The sequence below is a fragment of the Gadus morhua genome, chromosome 16, assembly GCF_902167405.1.
Source record: "Gadus morhua chromosome 16, gadMor3.0, whole genome shotgun sequence".
NCBI lineage: Eukaryota > Metazoa > Chordata > Actinopteri > Gadiformes > Gadidae > Gadus > Gadus morhua.
Window position 1 is genome coordinate 33,622,408 of NC_044063.1, and position 16,426 is coordinate 33,638,833.

A 16,426-nucleotide genomic window follows, 5' to 3' on the forward strand; every position below is an offset into this window, starting at 1 on the left:
TGGTCTCAGTCCTCCTGGTCCTGTATGTGGTCTCAGTCCTTTTGGTCCTGTATGTGGTCTCAGTCATCCTGTTCCTGTATGTGGTCTCAGTCCTCATAGTCCTGTATGTGGTCTCAGTCCTTTTGGTCCTGTATGTGGTCTCAGCCATCCTGTTCCTGTATGTGGTATCAGTCAACCTGGTCCTGTATCTAGTGTCAGTCCTCATGGTCCTGTATCTAGTCTCAGTCCTCCTGGTCCTGTATGTAATCTCAGTCCTCCTGGACCTCCCCTGTTCCTCAGAGTCTGGACCCAGGCTCGTACCCGGGTTTCTGCTCCCACAGCCCCCCGGACCAGAGCCCCCCGGTCCCCAGGAACCTGGAGGAGGAGCAGCGGGCCAGGGCCCTCAGAGGACGCATGTTAGTACTACTGTGATACTACTAGTACTACTAGTACTACTACATACTGTCATACTCCTAGTACTACCACATACTGTAATACTCCTAGTACTACTACATACTGTCATACTACTAGTACTAATACATACTGTCATACTCCTAGTACTACTACATAGTGTCATACTCGTCCTAGTACTCCTCCTTGTACTACTAATACTACTGTTATACTCCTACTACTACTAATACATACTGTCATACTCCTATTACTACTACATAGTGTCATACTCCTAGTACTACTACATACTGTTATACTCCTAGTACCACTACATATTTTTATAATCCTAGTACTACTACATACTGTTATACGGTATACTCCTCCAATTACTCATAATACTACTGTGATATTCCTAGTACTGCTACATACTAATGTTATACTTCTAGTACTTCTAAATACTGTTATGCTCCTAATACTACTACCTACTGTTATACTCCTAGTACTACTACATACTGTCATACTCCTAGTACTATTACATAATGTGATACAGCTAGGACCACCATATCCTGGTATGTGGTGTTTAACGATCAAAAGGAACTCCTGTCTTCCCCTGGTCTGAAGGTTTGTTCTTAACGAGCTGATCCAGACAGAGAAGGACTATGTCAAGGACCTGGGGATCGTGGTGGAGGTGAGTGGAGAGACACGCTGTAGGGTGAGGCTGGGCTAACCTCTTTAGCTCTGGATGACCCCTTGACCTATGTGTGTTGACCTCAGGGCTTTATGAAGACCATGGAAGAGACCGTCGTCCCGGAAGACATGAAAGGGAAGGACAAGATGGTCTTCGGGAACATCCACCAGATCTACGACTGGCACAGAGAGTGAGTCCAGACCTGTCCTCAGGTCCACATGTCCTCAGGTCCACATCTGTCCTCAGGTCCACATGTCCTCAGTTCCACATGTCCCCAGGTCCACATGTCCCCAGCTCCAGACCTGCCCTCTGGGCCACTTTTACTGAGGTCCAGACCTGTCCTCAGTTCCACATGTCCTCAGGTCCACATCTGTCCTCAGGTCTACATGTCCTCAGGTCCACATGTCCTCAGGTCCATATATTTACTCTGGTCCACATGTCCTCAGGTCCACATCTCCCCAGGTCCAGATGTCCCCAGGTCCAGACCTGTCCTCAGGTCCACATCTGTCCTCAGGTCCACATGTCCTCAGGTCCAGATCTGTCCTCAGCTCCACATGTCCTCAGGTCCAGGTCCGTCCTCAGGTCCAGGCCTGTCCTTAAGGTCCAGAGCTGTCCTCAGGTCCAGATCTGGACGCCCCTTGACCTGGGAGGTATTATTATAAAAAGAATTGGGAATTGTGGATTATGGACCGAATGGGACCGACTGGGACCAACTGGGAATGAGGGTTAGGAGGGACCAGCCAGAGCAAGCTTGAGGACTGGATAAATGGTGACACACTGCAGAAGAAGAGACATCGTCACAGCAAGCTGGCGAAGAACGAAGAGCTTCCCTTTAAAGCTGCATCAGGAGAAAAGGGTGGGCATGGTTGTTCAAAAGGACTGACATCAAAGCGAATGTCCAATCAAAATGTTTTGGACTCCGCTGGTGAAATACGCCCTGATCCAACAAGGGTCTTGAACATCTGGTGAGGGATCTGAACCTCATACAGACTGAACTATTGCTATGACCGAGCCAACCTCGGACTCAACAGCAAATCACTTCTGTAGGATGAGCTGACCGAGCCGACCTCAGCCTCTTCAGCCCATCAAATCTGTACAATGAGAGATATCAGCTTATTTCTAAACTTTTCGGACAGACTCTGCGTTGTGTATTTTCAGTCGCAGTAGTAATTCTTGAAGTTGAAATCAAAGCAGCTTGACGGGTTGGATTAGAGGGTTGAATTAGATGGTTTATTTTCCAGGAATACAGCGAGATACAGACTTAGGTTGAATAATCTATAGTGGACCCGGTGGTCGATGACTTGTTCCTTGGCTGTCGAACCCTCTTCTCGTCGAACCAAAGGGTTGGGGCGAGTATTATACAAAAAGGGGATATATGAATAACAAGAGAACAGACGCACTCTCAGCATTGATAAGGTATCTGGCCCTAGCTATGTCCCAGAGGACCAGGTCGGTTCAACCTTGTTGAAACATAACAATGGCAGAATGTTGGGGATAACACCTTGTATCAGTATGAGAGGCCCTTGCCTGTTCCTAGACTAGAAATGTGAACAAAAGAGAGACACTAAAATACACCAACATTCTACAAGCTGCATCAGGAGAAAAGGGCGGGCATGGTTGTTCAAAAGGACTGACATCAAAGCGAATGTCCAATCAAAATGTTTTGGACTCCGCTGGTGAAATACGCCCTGATCCAACAAGGGTCTTGAACATCTGGTGAGGGATCTGAACCTCATACAGACTGAACTATTGCTATGACCGAGCCAACCTCGGACTCAACAGCAAATCACTTCTGTAGGTTGAGCTGACCGAGCCATCCTCTGACTCTACAGCAAATCACTTCTGTAGGATGAGCTGCCCGAGCCGACCTCAGACTCTTCAGCCCATCAAATCTGTACAATGAGCTCATCGAACCAACATCAGACTCTTAAGCCAATTACGTCTGTTGGATGGAGCCACATGACGGCATGATAGGTAAATGCGGGAAGGCTTAGTCAGAGTATCTCTAAACATCTTCTGTGAGGACAGACTGACCGACCCTCGGCCCCTATACTATTCTGTGGCCAATCAAAGCTCCTGTCGAGCAGCTAAGGCTTTTGGATGGTACAATGGAAAGAGAACATCTGGAGATTTGGCAGGAGGTATGAGGTGAATCACTATTGACACACATTTGGAATGCAGCCCTGGTTATACATCTGATTTGACATCCGGTTTCATGAGCGTTCAGACACTGAGCTAAACTTAGGTCTAACAGTGTCTTCCTCTCTCTCTTAGTTTCTTTGTAGGAGAGCTGGAGAAATGTCTGGAGGACCATCAGCTACTGCCCCAGCTCTTCATCAAGCATGTGAGGAGGGTGTGTGTGTGTGTGTGTGTGTGTGTGCGTGTGTGTGTGTGTGTGTGTGTCTGGGGGGGTGTGTGTGTGAGGGGGGGAGGGGGGGGTTACTGATGCACCAGGCCGTTTGACCATGGTTGGAGCAGCCTCACTAATGGGTTATGGGAAGTAAAGATGGATTTCCTGATCCCGTTCCTTGATTCAGTTTGCGTCGATCAGTTCGCCAAGAAGAATCGTCCGTTCGTCCGTCCGTTCAGTCGCGTTTCAGGAACGTCTTTAGCGGTGAATCATAGACTGCACGGTTCTCGGCTCCTCGTTCTCAAGCGGTTATGCAAACGGTCAACACAACACAGTAAAAAATGGCAAAAACATATCTGCAATCACCTTGACATTAAATTGACATGTATTGAAGGTAAATAGAAAAGTAGACTACGGCTACATCAGCTAATTTATTGTCTTTATTTATTTATTTATTTTCGCTCTCAGCAAGGGCTACTAAATAAAGAAATAGAGAACCAATATGTCGACGAACATGTTTAAAAGCTTGGCAGAAATATTATATTGATGAAAAGGTTTCAAGTCCCCATTAAGCATACTAGGCTACAGCATAGCCATAATCACTCTGGGCTACAGTCTACTAGCCAAGAACGACTGAACGAGAACGACAGTAGAGGAATTAATGAGTTTGATTGATTGAAAACTTTGTTGAACAACAATTAACAGAAGTGTTCAAAAGGATTAAAAAACACAATAAAGCCCAAAGGCTTGTTTCCATTGTGGTCCTTCAGATGGGAATGGAGAAATGACACATGGAGTAAAATATAGAGAACAAACACACAGCACATGGACTACAACGTTTAGGAAGAAAGGGGAATCAAATAAATAAAACAAGGGATAAATTCCCAGGCAGACAAGCAGACACACAGACAGTACAATATTCCTAGTACTTCAGGGATCTTTTGATTTTGTTTATGAGTTAAATAACCATTTTTTGATTGAAGATTTTAAATGAAAGTAGGAGGAGCTCAACAATTTAAGGTTTAAAGGTAGGCCATTCCACAAGACAGCTGCCGTGTATAGGAAAGAGTACTTTCCCATACAGCTCTTAAAACAGCAGAGCCTGAAATCAGTGGAACTCCCCCTGGTGGACTAATTTTGTGTCACTAATTTTAGAAAAGTAATGTTGTAGGTACTTGGGTGCCAGGTTATTTCTTATCTTGTAGACTAAGCACAGTTTGTGTTGGGAAACTCTCTGCTCCACTCTGCGCCACCTAAGACTGGAGAAGTGGTCAGGAAGAAGATGTGTTCTGGGATGGAGTTTGAGGACCACTCTGATCTGTTTATTTGGACCGAATTGTAGCTTGTCTTTGAGGCCTTTAGTAGAGCCAGTGTACCAGGATGTACAGGCACAGGAGTCTAAACCAATAGATGGAGCTAGCTAGCTACGAACAAAATTCTGCGTGCAACTGACGTCAGCAGAACCTCAGCCTGGCCTCAGTCAGCTGCGACCCTTACATTGTCAACAATTATCATAATTTTTATCGTACGCTCTCCACCACTCTGCTAACTTAACAGTGAACACAGCGACTAGTCTATTCTGTGGGAGAACAAAAGAATGAACGAGAGGGATGACCGAGAGAGAAGTGAAACAGGGAATCAGGTCTGTTCGTTCTTAAAGAATCGTTCCTTCGAACTGATTTGGTCGCAAACGACCCATCACTAATGGGAAGCAACAGCCCAGTTCACCACTAATTATTTTTGCAGTGTTGTGGAAGTCATGCATTAGTGACTGCTGCTTGTGTCTGCTGCACATGATGATAAATGTGTGTGTGTGTGTGTGTTTTCCAGGCTCGGAGGCTACACATGTACGTGGTGTACTGTCAGAACAAACCCAAGTCAGAGTTTATCGTGGCGGAGTACGATAAATACTTTGATGTAAGCCTGGCGTTGGCGATGGGGGGGATACCAGGAGACTCATGGGAAATCTGAAAACAAACATAACTTGGCAGCTATTTAAGGTGTGTGTGTGTGTGTGTGTGTGTGTGTGCGTGTGTGTGCGTGTGTGTGCGTGTGTGTGTGTGTGTGTGTGTGTGTGTGTGTGTGTGTGTGTGTGTGTGTGTGTGTGTGTGTGTGTGTGTGTGTGTGTGTCTACAGGGTATACAGCAGGTCCTCCAGTCCAGATTGTCAATCAGTGATTTTCTCATCAAACCAATTCAGAGAATCACCAAATACCAGCTGCTGCTGAAGGTAATACACAAACACAAACACAAACACACGCACACACAAAAACACACTGGTTTGGTGAGTTAAGGACAGCAGTAGTTTCAGGTTGTTCCAGTGGCGTTACTTGGACTGAGTGGTTTTTCTCTTTCAGGACTTCCTGAAGTACAGCTCCAAGGCAGGAATAGACTGTGAACAGATTGAGGTACCGGTTATGAAACCTAGAATGTTCTTTATGTTGTCATACCATATGTTAAATACTGGAGGATTTCATTTTATGCACTTAATGACATCATGTTATGTACTAGATGAGGTCATTTTATGTACTAGATGAGGTCATGTCATGAACTGGATGATGTCATGTTATGTACTGGATGATGTCATGTTATGTACTAGATGATGTCATATTATGTACTGGATGATGTCAAGTTATGTACTAGATCAAAAGTCTTCAACAGTGGGTTGCGACCCCGAGTGGGGCGGCAAAGGTACTGCAGCGGGTCGTGAAATTATTTTCCGATTATTCTTATTTTTATATATTTCTGAAAAAAGACGTTCACATAAATCCATCATATTATTTTTCAAAGATGCATTCAATAACCTATTTAATTCATACAACATTGAGTCATTGCGGTGAGATCAGTATCCGTCACCATCAATATCACCTCATCATACAAGTGATCGAGTCAGGACCTTTTATTAAAACAAATTGTGAGTTAGGTAGTTATTACCCATAATGCGCCACTTGTGAGCAACAATGGATAGTTTCGCACTATCGCACCTAGCACTAGCCATGCTAAAACTGCTCAACAGGGTCCAACAGCAGCTACGTCTAGCTCTAAGCTCAAACGCAAACGAAAAATATTCAGAGAATTATCTAATATTTGTATTTCATATCAAAATGTTGAATATTGAAAACTAAATAACAGACCCAAATGGAATATTGCCAATATATAATCTCTCTCCTGTTGGATCATTATGTCTCTCTCTCTCTCTGTCTCTCTGTCTGTCCCTGTCCCTGTCTCTCTCTCTGTCCCTGTCTCTTAATGTCTCTCTCTCAAACAGAAAGCAGTGGACCTGATGTCCCAGGTTCCTAAGCTGTGCAACGACATGATGAACCTGGGCCGGCTGCAGGGCTTTGAGGTGGGGATTGATGATATTATACACATATATACATTTTATACATTTAGTTAGTTAGAGTTAGCTAACCTGCTACAGTGTCCATATGGATATACATGGATAGTATATATTAGAGGGTACAAGATGTGTAGATGTGTAAGATTTGTATCAGATATGTATTCCATGTGTATCAGATGTGTATCGATATTTATTCCATGTGTATTAGATGTGTATTCCATGTGTATTAGATGTGTATCAGATGTGTATCGATATTCATTCCATGTGTATTAGATGTGTATTCCATGTGTATTAGAGTGTTTTAGATATGTATCCCATGTATATTAGAAGTGTATTCTATGTGTATTAGATGTGTATCAGATATGTATTCCATATGTATTAGATGTGTATTAGAACACAAAACTTGATTGTTTTGTGTTGCTTTTATCTCTGTATTTCTAATTGTTTAATTCTGTAACTCGTCAACATTGTAAATGAGGATTCTTCCTCAATCGTCTCTGGACATGGAAGAAGAGAGAAGAATACTCAGAAGTATCTTTTAGAAATGTGTTGTGGATACATTTTCAACTGACCAGCCAGGGCAAGCTGCTACAGAATGGATTCAAATGAATATGATATGGGTATTATTATCATGTAAATGTATATTATCTGTATATCATTAAGTTGTTTATGTATTTCAGGGCAAACTGACCAGCCAGGGCAAGCTGCTCCAGCAGGAGACGTTCTTTGTGACAGAGCAGGACGGAGGTGTTCTGTCTCGCTCTAAAGAGAGACGAGTGTTCCTCTTTGAACAGATCGTCATCTTCAGCGAGCTGCTGAGGAAGGGATCCTCGACGCCCGGCTACCAGTTTAAGAAGAGTATCAAGGTACTAATACTGCAATACCAGTACTATATTAATACACACCTGGCTCTCCGTTCAAGAAGAGTATCAAGGTACCAATTCTGCAATACCAATACAATATTAATACACACCTGGCTACCAGTTCAAGAAGAGTATCAAGGTACTAATACTGAAATACCATTACAATATTAACACCCACCTGGCTACCAGTTCAAGAAGAGTATCAAGGTACCAATACTACAATAACACTACTATATTAACACCCACCATGCTACCAGTTCAAGAAGAGTATCAAGGTACTAATACTGAAATACCATTACTATATTAACACCCACCTGGCTACCAGTTCAAGAAGAGTGTCAATGTACTAATATTGCAATACCATTACTATATTAATACACATCAGTTCAAGAAGAGTATCAAGGTACCAATACTGCAATACCGGTAATATATTAGTACAGACCTGGTTACCAGTTACCAAGAAGAGTAGCAAGGTACTAATGCCTGTGCGGTGGTGTGTAGGTAGCGGTGCTGGGGCTGGACGAGGGGGCGGATAGCGACCCCTGCAGGCTGGTGCTGTGTCACCACGGCTCGGCCGAGCGCTACACGCTGCAGGCTGCCAACACGGAGGTCAAGCAGCTGTGGGTCAAACACGTACAGGAAGTCCTGGATGCCCAGAGCAACTTCCTGATCGGTGAGGAAACCATACACACAGGCACGCACAAACAACACACCCATGTGTTTATGTCTTTAGTATTTATATTTAATATATATATCTAATGCAGCTTGGATGAATACTACTATTACTACCGCTATCGCTATTATGACTACATGGCTACGCTATTTTCAACCGCTGAATCTTTCAGGTTATCATTTTAAATAAGTAAAATACTTTATTTAATGTTTTGAATAAAATTATGATTTATTTTGTAAGTGCCCATATAGAAAGCAAAAAAACCTTGCCTCACCTGACAGAGGATTGAAGCCCCTTCAGGGATGGGCAATAGAGACCTCCATCCTCCTGACTCATACCTCATATTCTCAGCTCTGCAGTCTCCCATTGAGTACCAGAAGGAGCGAGGAGCCGGCAGCAGGACCTCCTCTCTCAACAGGAACCACGCCTCCTTCCACGACTCAAAGACCCAGACCCCCTCCCAGCCGCGCCCTGCATCCTCCCTGGGCCTCGGCGAGGAGGAACGCCCCCCCGCTGGCTCCATGGTGAGAACCTGATCCGTCCATACATATAACCAGATAGATACATAAATATAACCAAATAGATACATAGATAGAACCAGATAGATGCATAGATAGAACCCGATATGAAGTGGCAAACCCTTTGTTCGCTCTATTTGTTCCTGTGGCAGAGATAGTCCGACACACATTTCTTGGGAAGCACGCACAGAGAGTGTTTAACTTTGTGTTGATTCATTTATTAAGCCATAACTCCGGTTGACTTTCCAGGAAATAACGAAACATAACTGTTTTTGCGGCCAAAACAGGGTTCTTAGTATCGTACAAAAAATGACTTTTCAATGTAAAATAATATGTCAAATAATGCGTCCAATATTGTGTCCAATAATGCGAAGTAATGCGGTCAGAAAACTGTTGGCTCCCTGCCTTCCAAACCTGAACAACAGTAATTAGCCTGCCCTATATGAGGGCCTCCATTAGGCTCCAGGTAGAGCGTGACACACCTACTTCCCCAGGTGACACAACGGACTAATCACCACATCATCACAGAATGCATAAATATACATATGAATGAAAATTAGATTAATATTTCATACACTTGACTTTATACTTCATAACTTATACTTTTAGCCTTAGACTAAAAATATATTTACTTAAAAATATTCAACAAAAAAGACCTCTAAATGGCTCCAACATATACATAGATATAACCAGATATATACATAGATAGAACCAGATAGATACATAGATAGAACCAGATATATACATAGATAGAACCAGATAGATACATAGATATAACCAGATATATACATAGATAGAACCAGATAGATACATAGATAGAACCAGATATATACATAGATAGAACCAGATAGATACATAGATATAACCAGATAGATACATAGATAGGTATACAGATTTTAGTTAGTTAATAGTGTGTTGTCCTCAAAAATACCATGACTTTCCTCCTCTCCTCTCCTCCCCCCTCTCTCTCCTCCTCCACTCTTTCTCCTGCTCCCCTCTCCTCTGCCACCCCTCCCCGTCCTCCTACTCTCTCTCGCTCCTCTCCTTTGCCTCCCCTCTCCTCTCTCCCCTCCCCTGCTTCCCTCCCCTCCTCCTCTCCTCCCCTATCTTCTCTCCCCTCTCCTCCCCTCCTCAGGGAGGAGGGGATAGGAGCTGTAATGGGGTCTCCTCCACCATGCTGGTATCTCAGGACTACTCAGCTCTGAAGGAGAATGAGATCAGTGTGGGTCAGGGAGAAACCGTCCAGATCCTGGCAACCAATCAACAGAAGATGTATCTCGTGTACCGGCCGGCTGACAGCCAATCGCCTGCTGCTGAGGGCTGGGTGCCGGGTTACGTCCTGGCTCCGCCTACCAAGCCCATAAAAGACTCCTCCTCCACTTCCTGTTTCTCTGCTGCAGCTGGGGCAAACAACATCAAGTAAGTCCCACCCCCCCAACCTCCTCCCCCCTCCCCAACCAAAGACTCAGACCCTCCCTCCTTGGTTGTTCCCCTCAACAAAAAGCTGTCTCTGGTTGGCTGACGGATATCCAAGTGAGACTGGCTTTTTTTTGTCTTTTTTTATTTTACCTGTTGCACCCTGACACACACACACAAACAACCCTGCTCAAACCTGACACGCACGCACGCACATACGCACGCACACACACACACACACACACACACACACACACACACACACACACACACACACACACACACACCCCTGCTCCACCCTGACACACACACACACACACACACACACACACACACACACACACACAAGCCCCTGTTCCACTCTGACACACATACACCCCGTCTCCATCCTGACAAACACTCACCCGCTTCTAACTGATTCTGCCAGTTCGGCTAAAACCGGACTGAACCAAACCGGACGAAACCAATCTGGACTAAACCAAACCATGAAACCAAACCGAACTGAACTGAGTGCAGCAGCAATCAGCAGGATGGACTCTGATTTGCGTTCCTACCCAGTTTTTGTTTCCTGTTTGATTTGTGGAGGCCTCAGAGGAGAGAGGTCATCTCCTCCTCCTCCTCCTCCTCCTCCTCCTCCTCCTCCTCCTCCTCCTCCTGTCAAGTTTATACTTTGTTTATTTTTTCAGGAATTTTCGTTGTTATGATTTTGTTTGTGTTGATTGTGTGTAAAGTTATAAAGCTCTACAACATTCCTGTCAGGGTTGCTTTGCACTAAGATGTCAGTTCTGATCCAGGCTGTGCAATATCTGCTAAGACGTGTTGAACGTGTTCCACTCTGGGCTGTACCACCATGATGATAATGATGATGACCGTGTTTAATGTGATAGAATGAAGATGTGTCACAGATTGTAGTTAATATTTGTAAATAAACTATGAGTACAGAAGTTAAACTCAGCGATTCTCTGGCCTACACAAATACAAAACTAAACTACACAAGTACATAACCCAACTAAAGAACTACATTACCCAACTACACAACTATACAAATGGACAACAAAATTACGCAACTCTACAGCTACAGCCAAACTACACAACTAGAGTTTACATTTGTATTGCTGATGTTAAAACTGGAAGCTTCGCCTGTGACCCTTGTACATAATCAATTTAGGGAGGTGTACTCAAATCTTTATCCGGAGAGAGCTGAAGAGTTAGGCTTTATCCAGAGTACTGAAGAGTTAGGCTGAGAACCAGTGAACTGAAGATCTAGGCTTTATCCAGGGAACTGAAGAGTTAGGCTGAGAACCAGAGAACTGAAGAGCTAGAGGAACTAGGCTTTATCCAGAGAACTGAAGAGTTAGGCTGAGAACCAGAGAACCGAAGAGCTAGAAGAGCTAGGCTTTATCCAGAGAACTGAAGAGTTAGGTTTTATCCAGATAACTGAAGAGCTAGGCTTTATCCAGAGAACTGAAGAGTTAGGCTTTATCCAGATAACTGAAGAGTTGGGCTTTATCCAGGGAACTGAATAGTTAGTCTGAGAACCAGAGAAATTAAGAGTTGGGCTTTATCCAGAGCACTGAAGAGAAACACACGGTCGGACCGCTGAATTGAGTGCAGAGTAGCTGTACCAGCTTCTAGATGTCCTGCGGCCTTCAGTGGACCAGCTGGGACCAGTAGGAGTAGATGATCTCCTACAGTGGACCAGCAGGGACCAGTAGGACTAGATGTTCTCCTACACTGGACCAGCAGGGACCAGTAGGACTAGATGATCCCCTACAGTGGACTAGTAGGGCCCAGTAGGAGTAGATGTTATCCTACAGTGGACCAGCAGAGACCATTAGGACAAGACATTTTTCAGCCTACAGTGGACCAGCAGGGACCAGTAGGACCAGATGTTCTCCTACAGTGGACCAGCAGGGACCAGTAGGACCAGATGTTCTCCTACAGTGGAACAGCATGGACCAGTAGGACTAGACGTTCTCCTACAGTGGACCAGCAGGGACCAGTAGGACTATATTTTCTCCTGCAGTGGACCAGCAGGGACCAGTAGGACTAGTGGTTTTCGACCGTAACCAGATTTCTAGCACCAATTTGTGGGCTTTTCAAGTTGGTTGCTTGTCTGTCTTTTCAATTTTAACTCACTTCACTGGTCCACCAACCAACACACACTCACACACAAACACCCTCACACACACTGCACACCCATTGCACTGCACACACACACACATTATAATAATAATAATGAGTATGATAATCATAATAATTAGAATCACCTGCTACATACAGTCCTACATACAGTAGGACACCGCCCTCCCAGTCTCTCTCCCGCTAACCAACCAATCATGTTCTCCTGAGTCTGATTGGCCGAGATGGGCTGAGCAGCAGGAAGTATCTCTGATTGGTTCCTGTACACACAGGAAGTCTCTGTCATGGAACACGCTTCGCTCCCGGAAAGGCAAAGGTCAGGAGAACGGTCTCCTGCGTAAACCCAAAGACACGCCCCCCCCGCTCCCCCCCTCCCCTCAGGGGGACAAAGTGAGTTCATATGTGTACACCCAAGCTATACCTGCACGGCGTTTGGTTTGATTTTGTGTGGGTGTGTTTGTGTGTGTGTGTGTGTGTTTGTATGTGTGTATGTTTGTGCATGTGTGTGTTTGTTTGTATGTGTGTGTTTGTGTTTGTTTGTGTGTGTGTGTTTGCGTGTGTATGTCTGTGTGTGTGTCTGTGTATGTGTGCAGGTGTGTATGTATGTGTGTGTGAGTGTGCGCAGGTGTGTGCGTTTTGTGTGGTGTGTGCGTGTGTGTGTAAGTGCACTCCTTCTGAGCCAACCAGCCAATCATAGCGGTGAAGTGTTTCGAGTCCCTGCCCTCACCATATCTGTACTGACAAAGTGTTTTCTGGTCAACTCGCATCTTAACTAATGTTCTTATATCATTGAATCATAAAATAGGATATTTAACCATCCACTCTAGGTCATGAAGTTATGCAGAGTTAAAACAGGAGTCTAAAAGGATCATCAGGTCCTCCTGAACAGAGGGGGGCACCTCCTGGTGGCATGGCCTCCCCGCTCCAGGACAGCCCCAGGTAGCTCCACGTAGCCACGTAGCATAGCCTAGCATAGTGTAGCCCAGCCAGCCTCAGACCTCTTACAGAACTCCCAATGTCCTTCAGTAGCAAACGTAGAAGATGTTAACAGCTGCACTTCTGGTTTCCATGGAGATGAGTAAGTATGACAGGGCTATTCCTGGTCACAAATAAACCTCTCTACTCCTCTCCACCTCCCGATGGAGTCACGCTCCTCCTCTGTTCCTCCTCTCCTCTCTCCTCTCCTCCTCTCTCCTCCCCTATCTTTTCCTCTCCTCCTCTCCTCCTCTCCTCTCCTCCTCTCCTCTCCTCTCCTCCTCCTTTCTTCTCTCATCTCCTCTCCTCCTCTACTCTCCTCCTCTCTTCTCCTCTTCCCTCCTCTCCTTCCCTCTCCTCCTCTCCCCTCCTCTCCTCTCCTCGTTTTCCTCTTCCTGTCCAACCAGGAGGCTCACAGTTCTGAGGAGTCAGACTGTGATGACGACCCCAAGACCGGGATGGAGGTATACACACACAAACACACACACGCACGCACGCACGCGCGCGCATACACGCATACACGTATCCATGCACACATACATGCATGCATACACGCAAATACACGCACCCACACACACAAACACATACACAAACGACACTTGGACAAACGCACACACGCAGACAGATACACGCAGGCACGCACGCACACACACAGACACACACACGCGCAGACACACACTAATACGCACAAACATACACACACGGACACACGCACACACTCCGTATTGTTGCTAGGTCTATTACAAGTGCTTCTGAACTAATGTCAACTCTTCTATTTCAGCTCCTCAACCCAAACTTTATCCAGGAAGGTATGCTGCTCCACAACTAGATGGCAGTACGACTTTAACTACATTACACTACATTCAGTTACATTAAGGAGGATTATACTACTTTTTTGTTGATGGTTTGATGGCACACATACACATTATATTATGAAGATTAGACAAAATTAGCCTACATAAGACTCAATTAGATTATCTTAAATAGATTAGACTACATTAGATTGGATTAGATTACATTAAAGAAGATTAAACTACATTAGGTTGGATTAGATTACATTATATTATATTAAAGTAGAATAGAGTACATAAAACCACATTGGATTACAATAAAGAAGTTTAGACTGCATTTGATTATATTAGATTACATTAGATTACATTAAAGAAAATTAGTCTACATTAGATTACATCTTGTTGGATTCGTTTTTTCATAAATGTGTGTGTGTGGGTGCGCGCGTGTGTGTTTGTTTGTTTGTGTGTGTGGTTGTGTTTGTTTGTGTTTGTCTGTGTGTGCGTATGTGGATGTGCCAGTGGCCCCCGAGGTGCTGGCCCCGCTCCAGGACAGGGTGTGTGTTTTCGGGGAGACGGGGGTCCTGCGCTGTAAAATCAGCGGGCGACCGAGGCCCTCGATTGCCCTAAAAGGACCAGACCAGAACCCTGTGGTCAACACCGACCGCCTAACCATCACAATCAGGTAGAGAGAGAGAGAGAGAGAGAGAGAGAGAGGGAGAGAGAGAGAGAGAGAGAGAGAGAGAGAGAGAGAGATGGAGAGAGAGAGAGAGAGAGAGAGAGAGAGAGAGAGAGATGGAGAGAGAGAGAGAGAGAGAGAGAGAGAGAGAGAGAGAGAGAGAGAGAGAGAGAGAGAGAGAGAGAGAGAGAGAGAGAGAGAGAGAGAGAGAGAGAGAGGGAGGAGAGAGAGAGAGAGAGAGAGAGAGAGAGAGAGAGAGAGAGAGAGAGAGAGAGAGAGAGAGACACAGAGAGAGAGAGAGAGAGAGAGAGAGAGAGAGAGACAGAGAGAGAGACAGAGAGAGAGGGAGAGAGAGAGAGAGAGAGAGAGAGAGAGAGAGAGAGAGAGAGAGAGGGAGAGACAGAGAGAGAGAGAGAGAGAGAGAGAGAGAGAGAGAGAGGAGAGAGAGAGAGAGAGAGAGAGAGAGAGAGAGAGAGAGAGAGAGAGAGAGAGAGACAGAGAGAGAGTTTTGACACATATCAGGATTCTGATCCTTTTTCGTTTCCTCCTCTTCTCCTTTCCTCTCTCCTCTCCTGTCATCTCTCATTGTCTCCTCTCTCCTTGTCTCCTCTCTTCCTCTCCTCTCTCCTTGTCTCCCCTCTCTTCCTCTTCTCTCTCCTTTTCTCCTCTCTCCTTGTCTCCTGTCTCTTCCTCTCCTCTCTCCTTGAATCCTCTCTCCTTGTCACCTCTCTCTCCCTCTCCTCTCTCCTTGTCTCCTCTCTCCTTGTCTCCTCTCTCCTCATCTCCTCTGCTGTCTCCTCTCCTCTCTCCTTGACTCCCCTCTCCTAATCTCCTATCTCCTTGTCTCCTCTCTCCTCTGCCCTCGTCTCCTTTTTCTAGGGATACTGGAGACATTTTGCTAAAGATCTGTAATGTGATGCCTCAGGACACTGGGATCTACACATGCGTTGCCGTTAACGACCTTGGCTCTGCCTCCACCTCTGCTTCAATCAAAGTTCAAGGTGCCCCCTCTCTCCTCCTGTCCTATTGACCGGCAGAGACTTATACCTGTTTGTTGATGTGTGGACAGGTTTGTGGAGGTGTGTGGTTATGCGTGATCAGGGGGGTTAATGTGTGGTGTGTCCAGATGTTCCTGCAGATGTGTTGTGTACAAGTGTGTTGTTGTGTGTTGTGTTGTGTACAGTGCCCTATACCACGAAGCTCGCTGAACATACCCAGGCTTTCTTGGGAAAACCTGGCTCGACAGAGCTGCAACTGAGTTAAATGGTACCACGAAGCTCACTTTAGATTAAATTAGTTGAACCAGGTTTTCCGCTTTAGGTTCAGTGCGCGTTCACGTGAAAGGGGCGTTTTTTGCGTCATTTTTCTCACCTTTATGATAGATCAAGCAGTCTATATGCGTTAGGGCTTTGACTCCGAACTTCGTGATTCGAATATAATTTGAATATCAAAAAAGAAATCAAAATTCGAACGAATATTAGGCAGCCCTTAATATTCGAACCTGTAATGGGCAGGCCAAGAGGGAGAGACGTCGGAGAACCCGACGCAGTCTATTCATAATATTGTAATGACCACGGAAGAGGCAGTGAATAAAGTATTGATTAGACAGCGATTTATTAGAAACCT

General features: G+C 45.1%; 1 protein-coding gene across 5 annotated transcripts in view; it reads left to right on the plus strand.

The window, feature by feature from the left end:
* The window catches only part of kalrna (kalirin RhoGEF kinase a), a 196,236-nt gene that overhangs the window by 176,004 nt on the left and 3,806 nt on the right, over positions 1 to 16,426 (plus strand). For 4 of the 5 annotated variants that reach the window (XM_030380530.1, XM_030380534.1, XM_030380531.1 and 1 more), the window contains 17 exons: positions 280 to 395; positions 991 to 1,057; positions 1,144 to 1,247; positions 3,332 to 3,401; positions 5,238 to 5,324; positions 5,544 to 5,636; positions 5,764 to 5,814; positions 6,675 to 6,752; positions 7,427 to 7,612; positions 8,111 to 8,282; positions 8,634 to 8,806; positions 9,936 to 10,219; positions 12,631 to 12,748; positions 13,741 to 13,797; positions 14,115 to 14,142; positions 14,644 to 14,806; positions 15,680 to 15,801. In XM_030380530.1, the coding sequence (XP_030236390.1) occupies positions 280 to 395; positions 991 to 1,057; positions 1,144 to 1,247; positions 3,332 to 3,401; positions 5,238 to 5,324; positions 5,544 to 5,636; positions 5,764 to 5,814; positions 6,675 to 6,752; positions 7,427 to 7,612; positions 8,111 to 8,282; positions 8,634 to 8,806; positions 9,936 to 10,219; positions 12,631 to 12,748; positions 13,741 to 13,797; positions 14,115 to 14,142; positions 14,644 to 14,806; positions 15,680 to 15,801 (1,969 nt within the window). Of the gene's footprint in view, positions 1 to 279; positions 396 to 990; positions 1,058 to 1,143; positions 1,248 to 3,331; positions 3,402 to 5,237; positions 5,325 to 5,543; positions 5,637 to 5,763; positions 5,815 to 6,674; positions 6,753 to 7,426; positions 7,613 to 8,110; positions 8,283 to 8,633; positions 8,807 to 9,935; positions 10,220 to 12,630; positions 12,749 to 13,740; positions 13,798 to 14,114; positions 14,485 to 14,643; positions 14,807 to 15,679; positions 15,802 to 16,426 lie in introns of those variants that run through there. The other variant, XM_030380535.1, reaches the window with a different exon arrangement.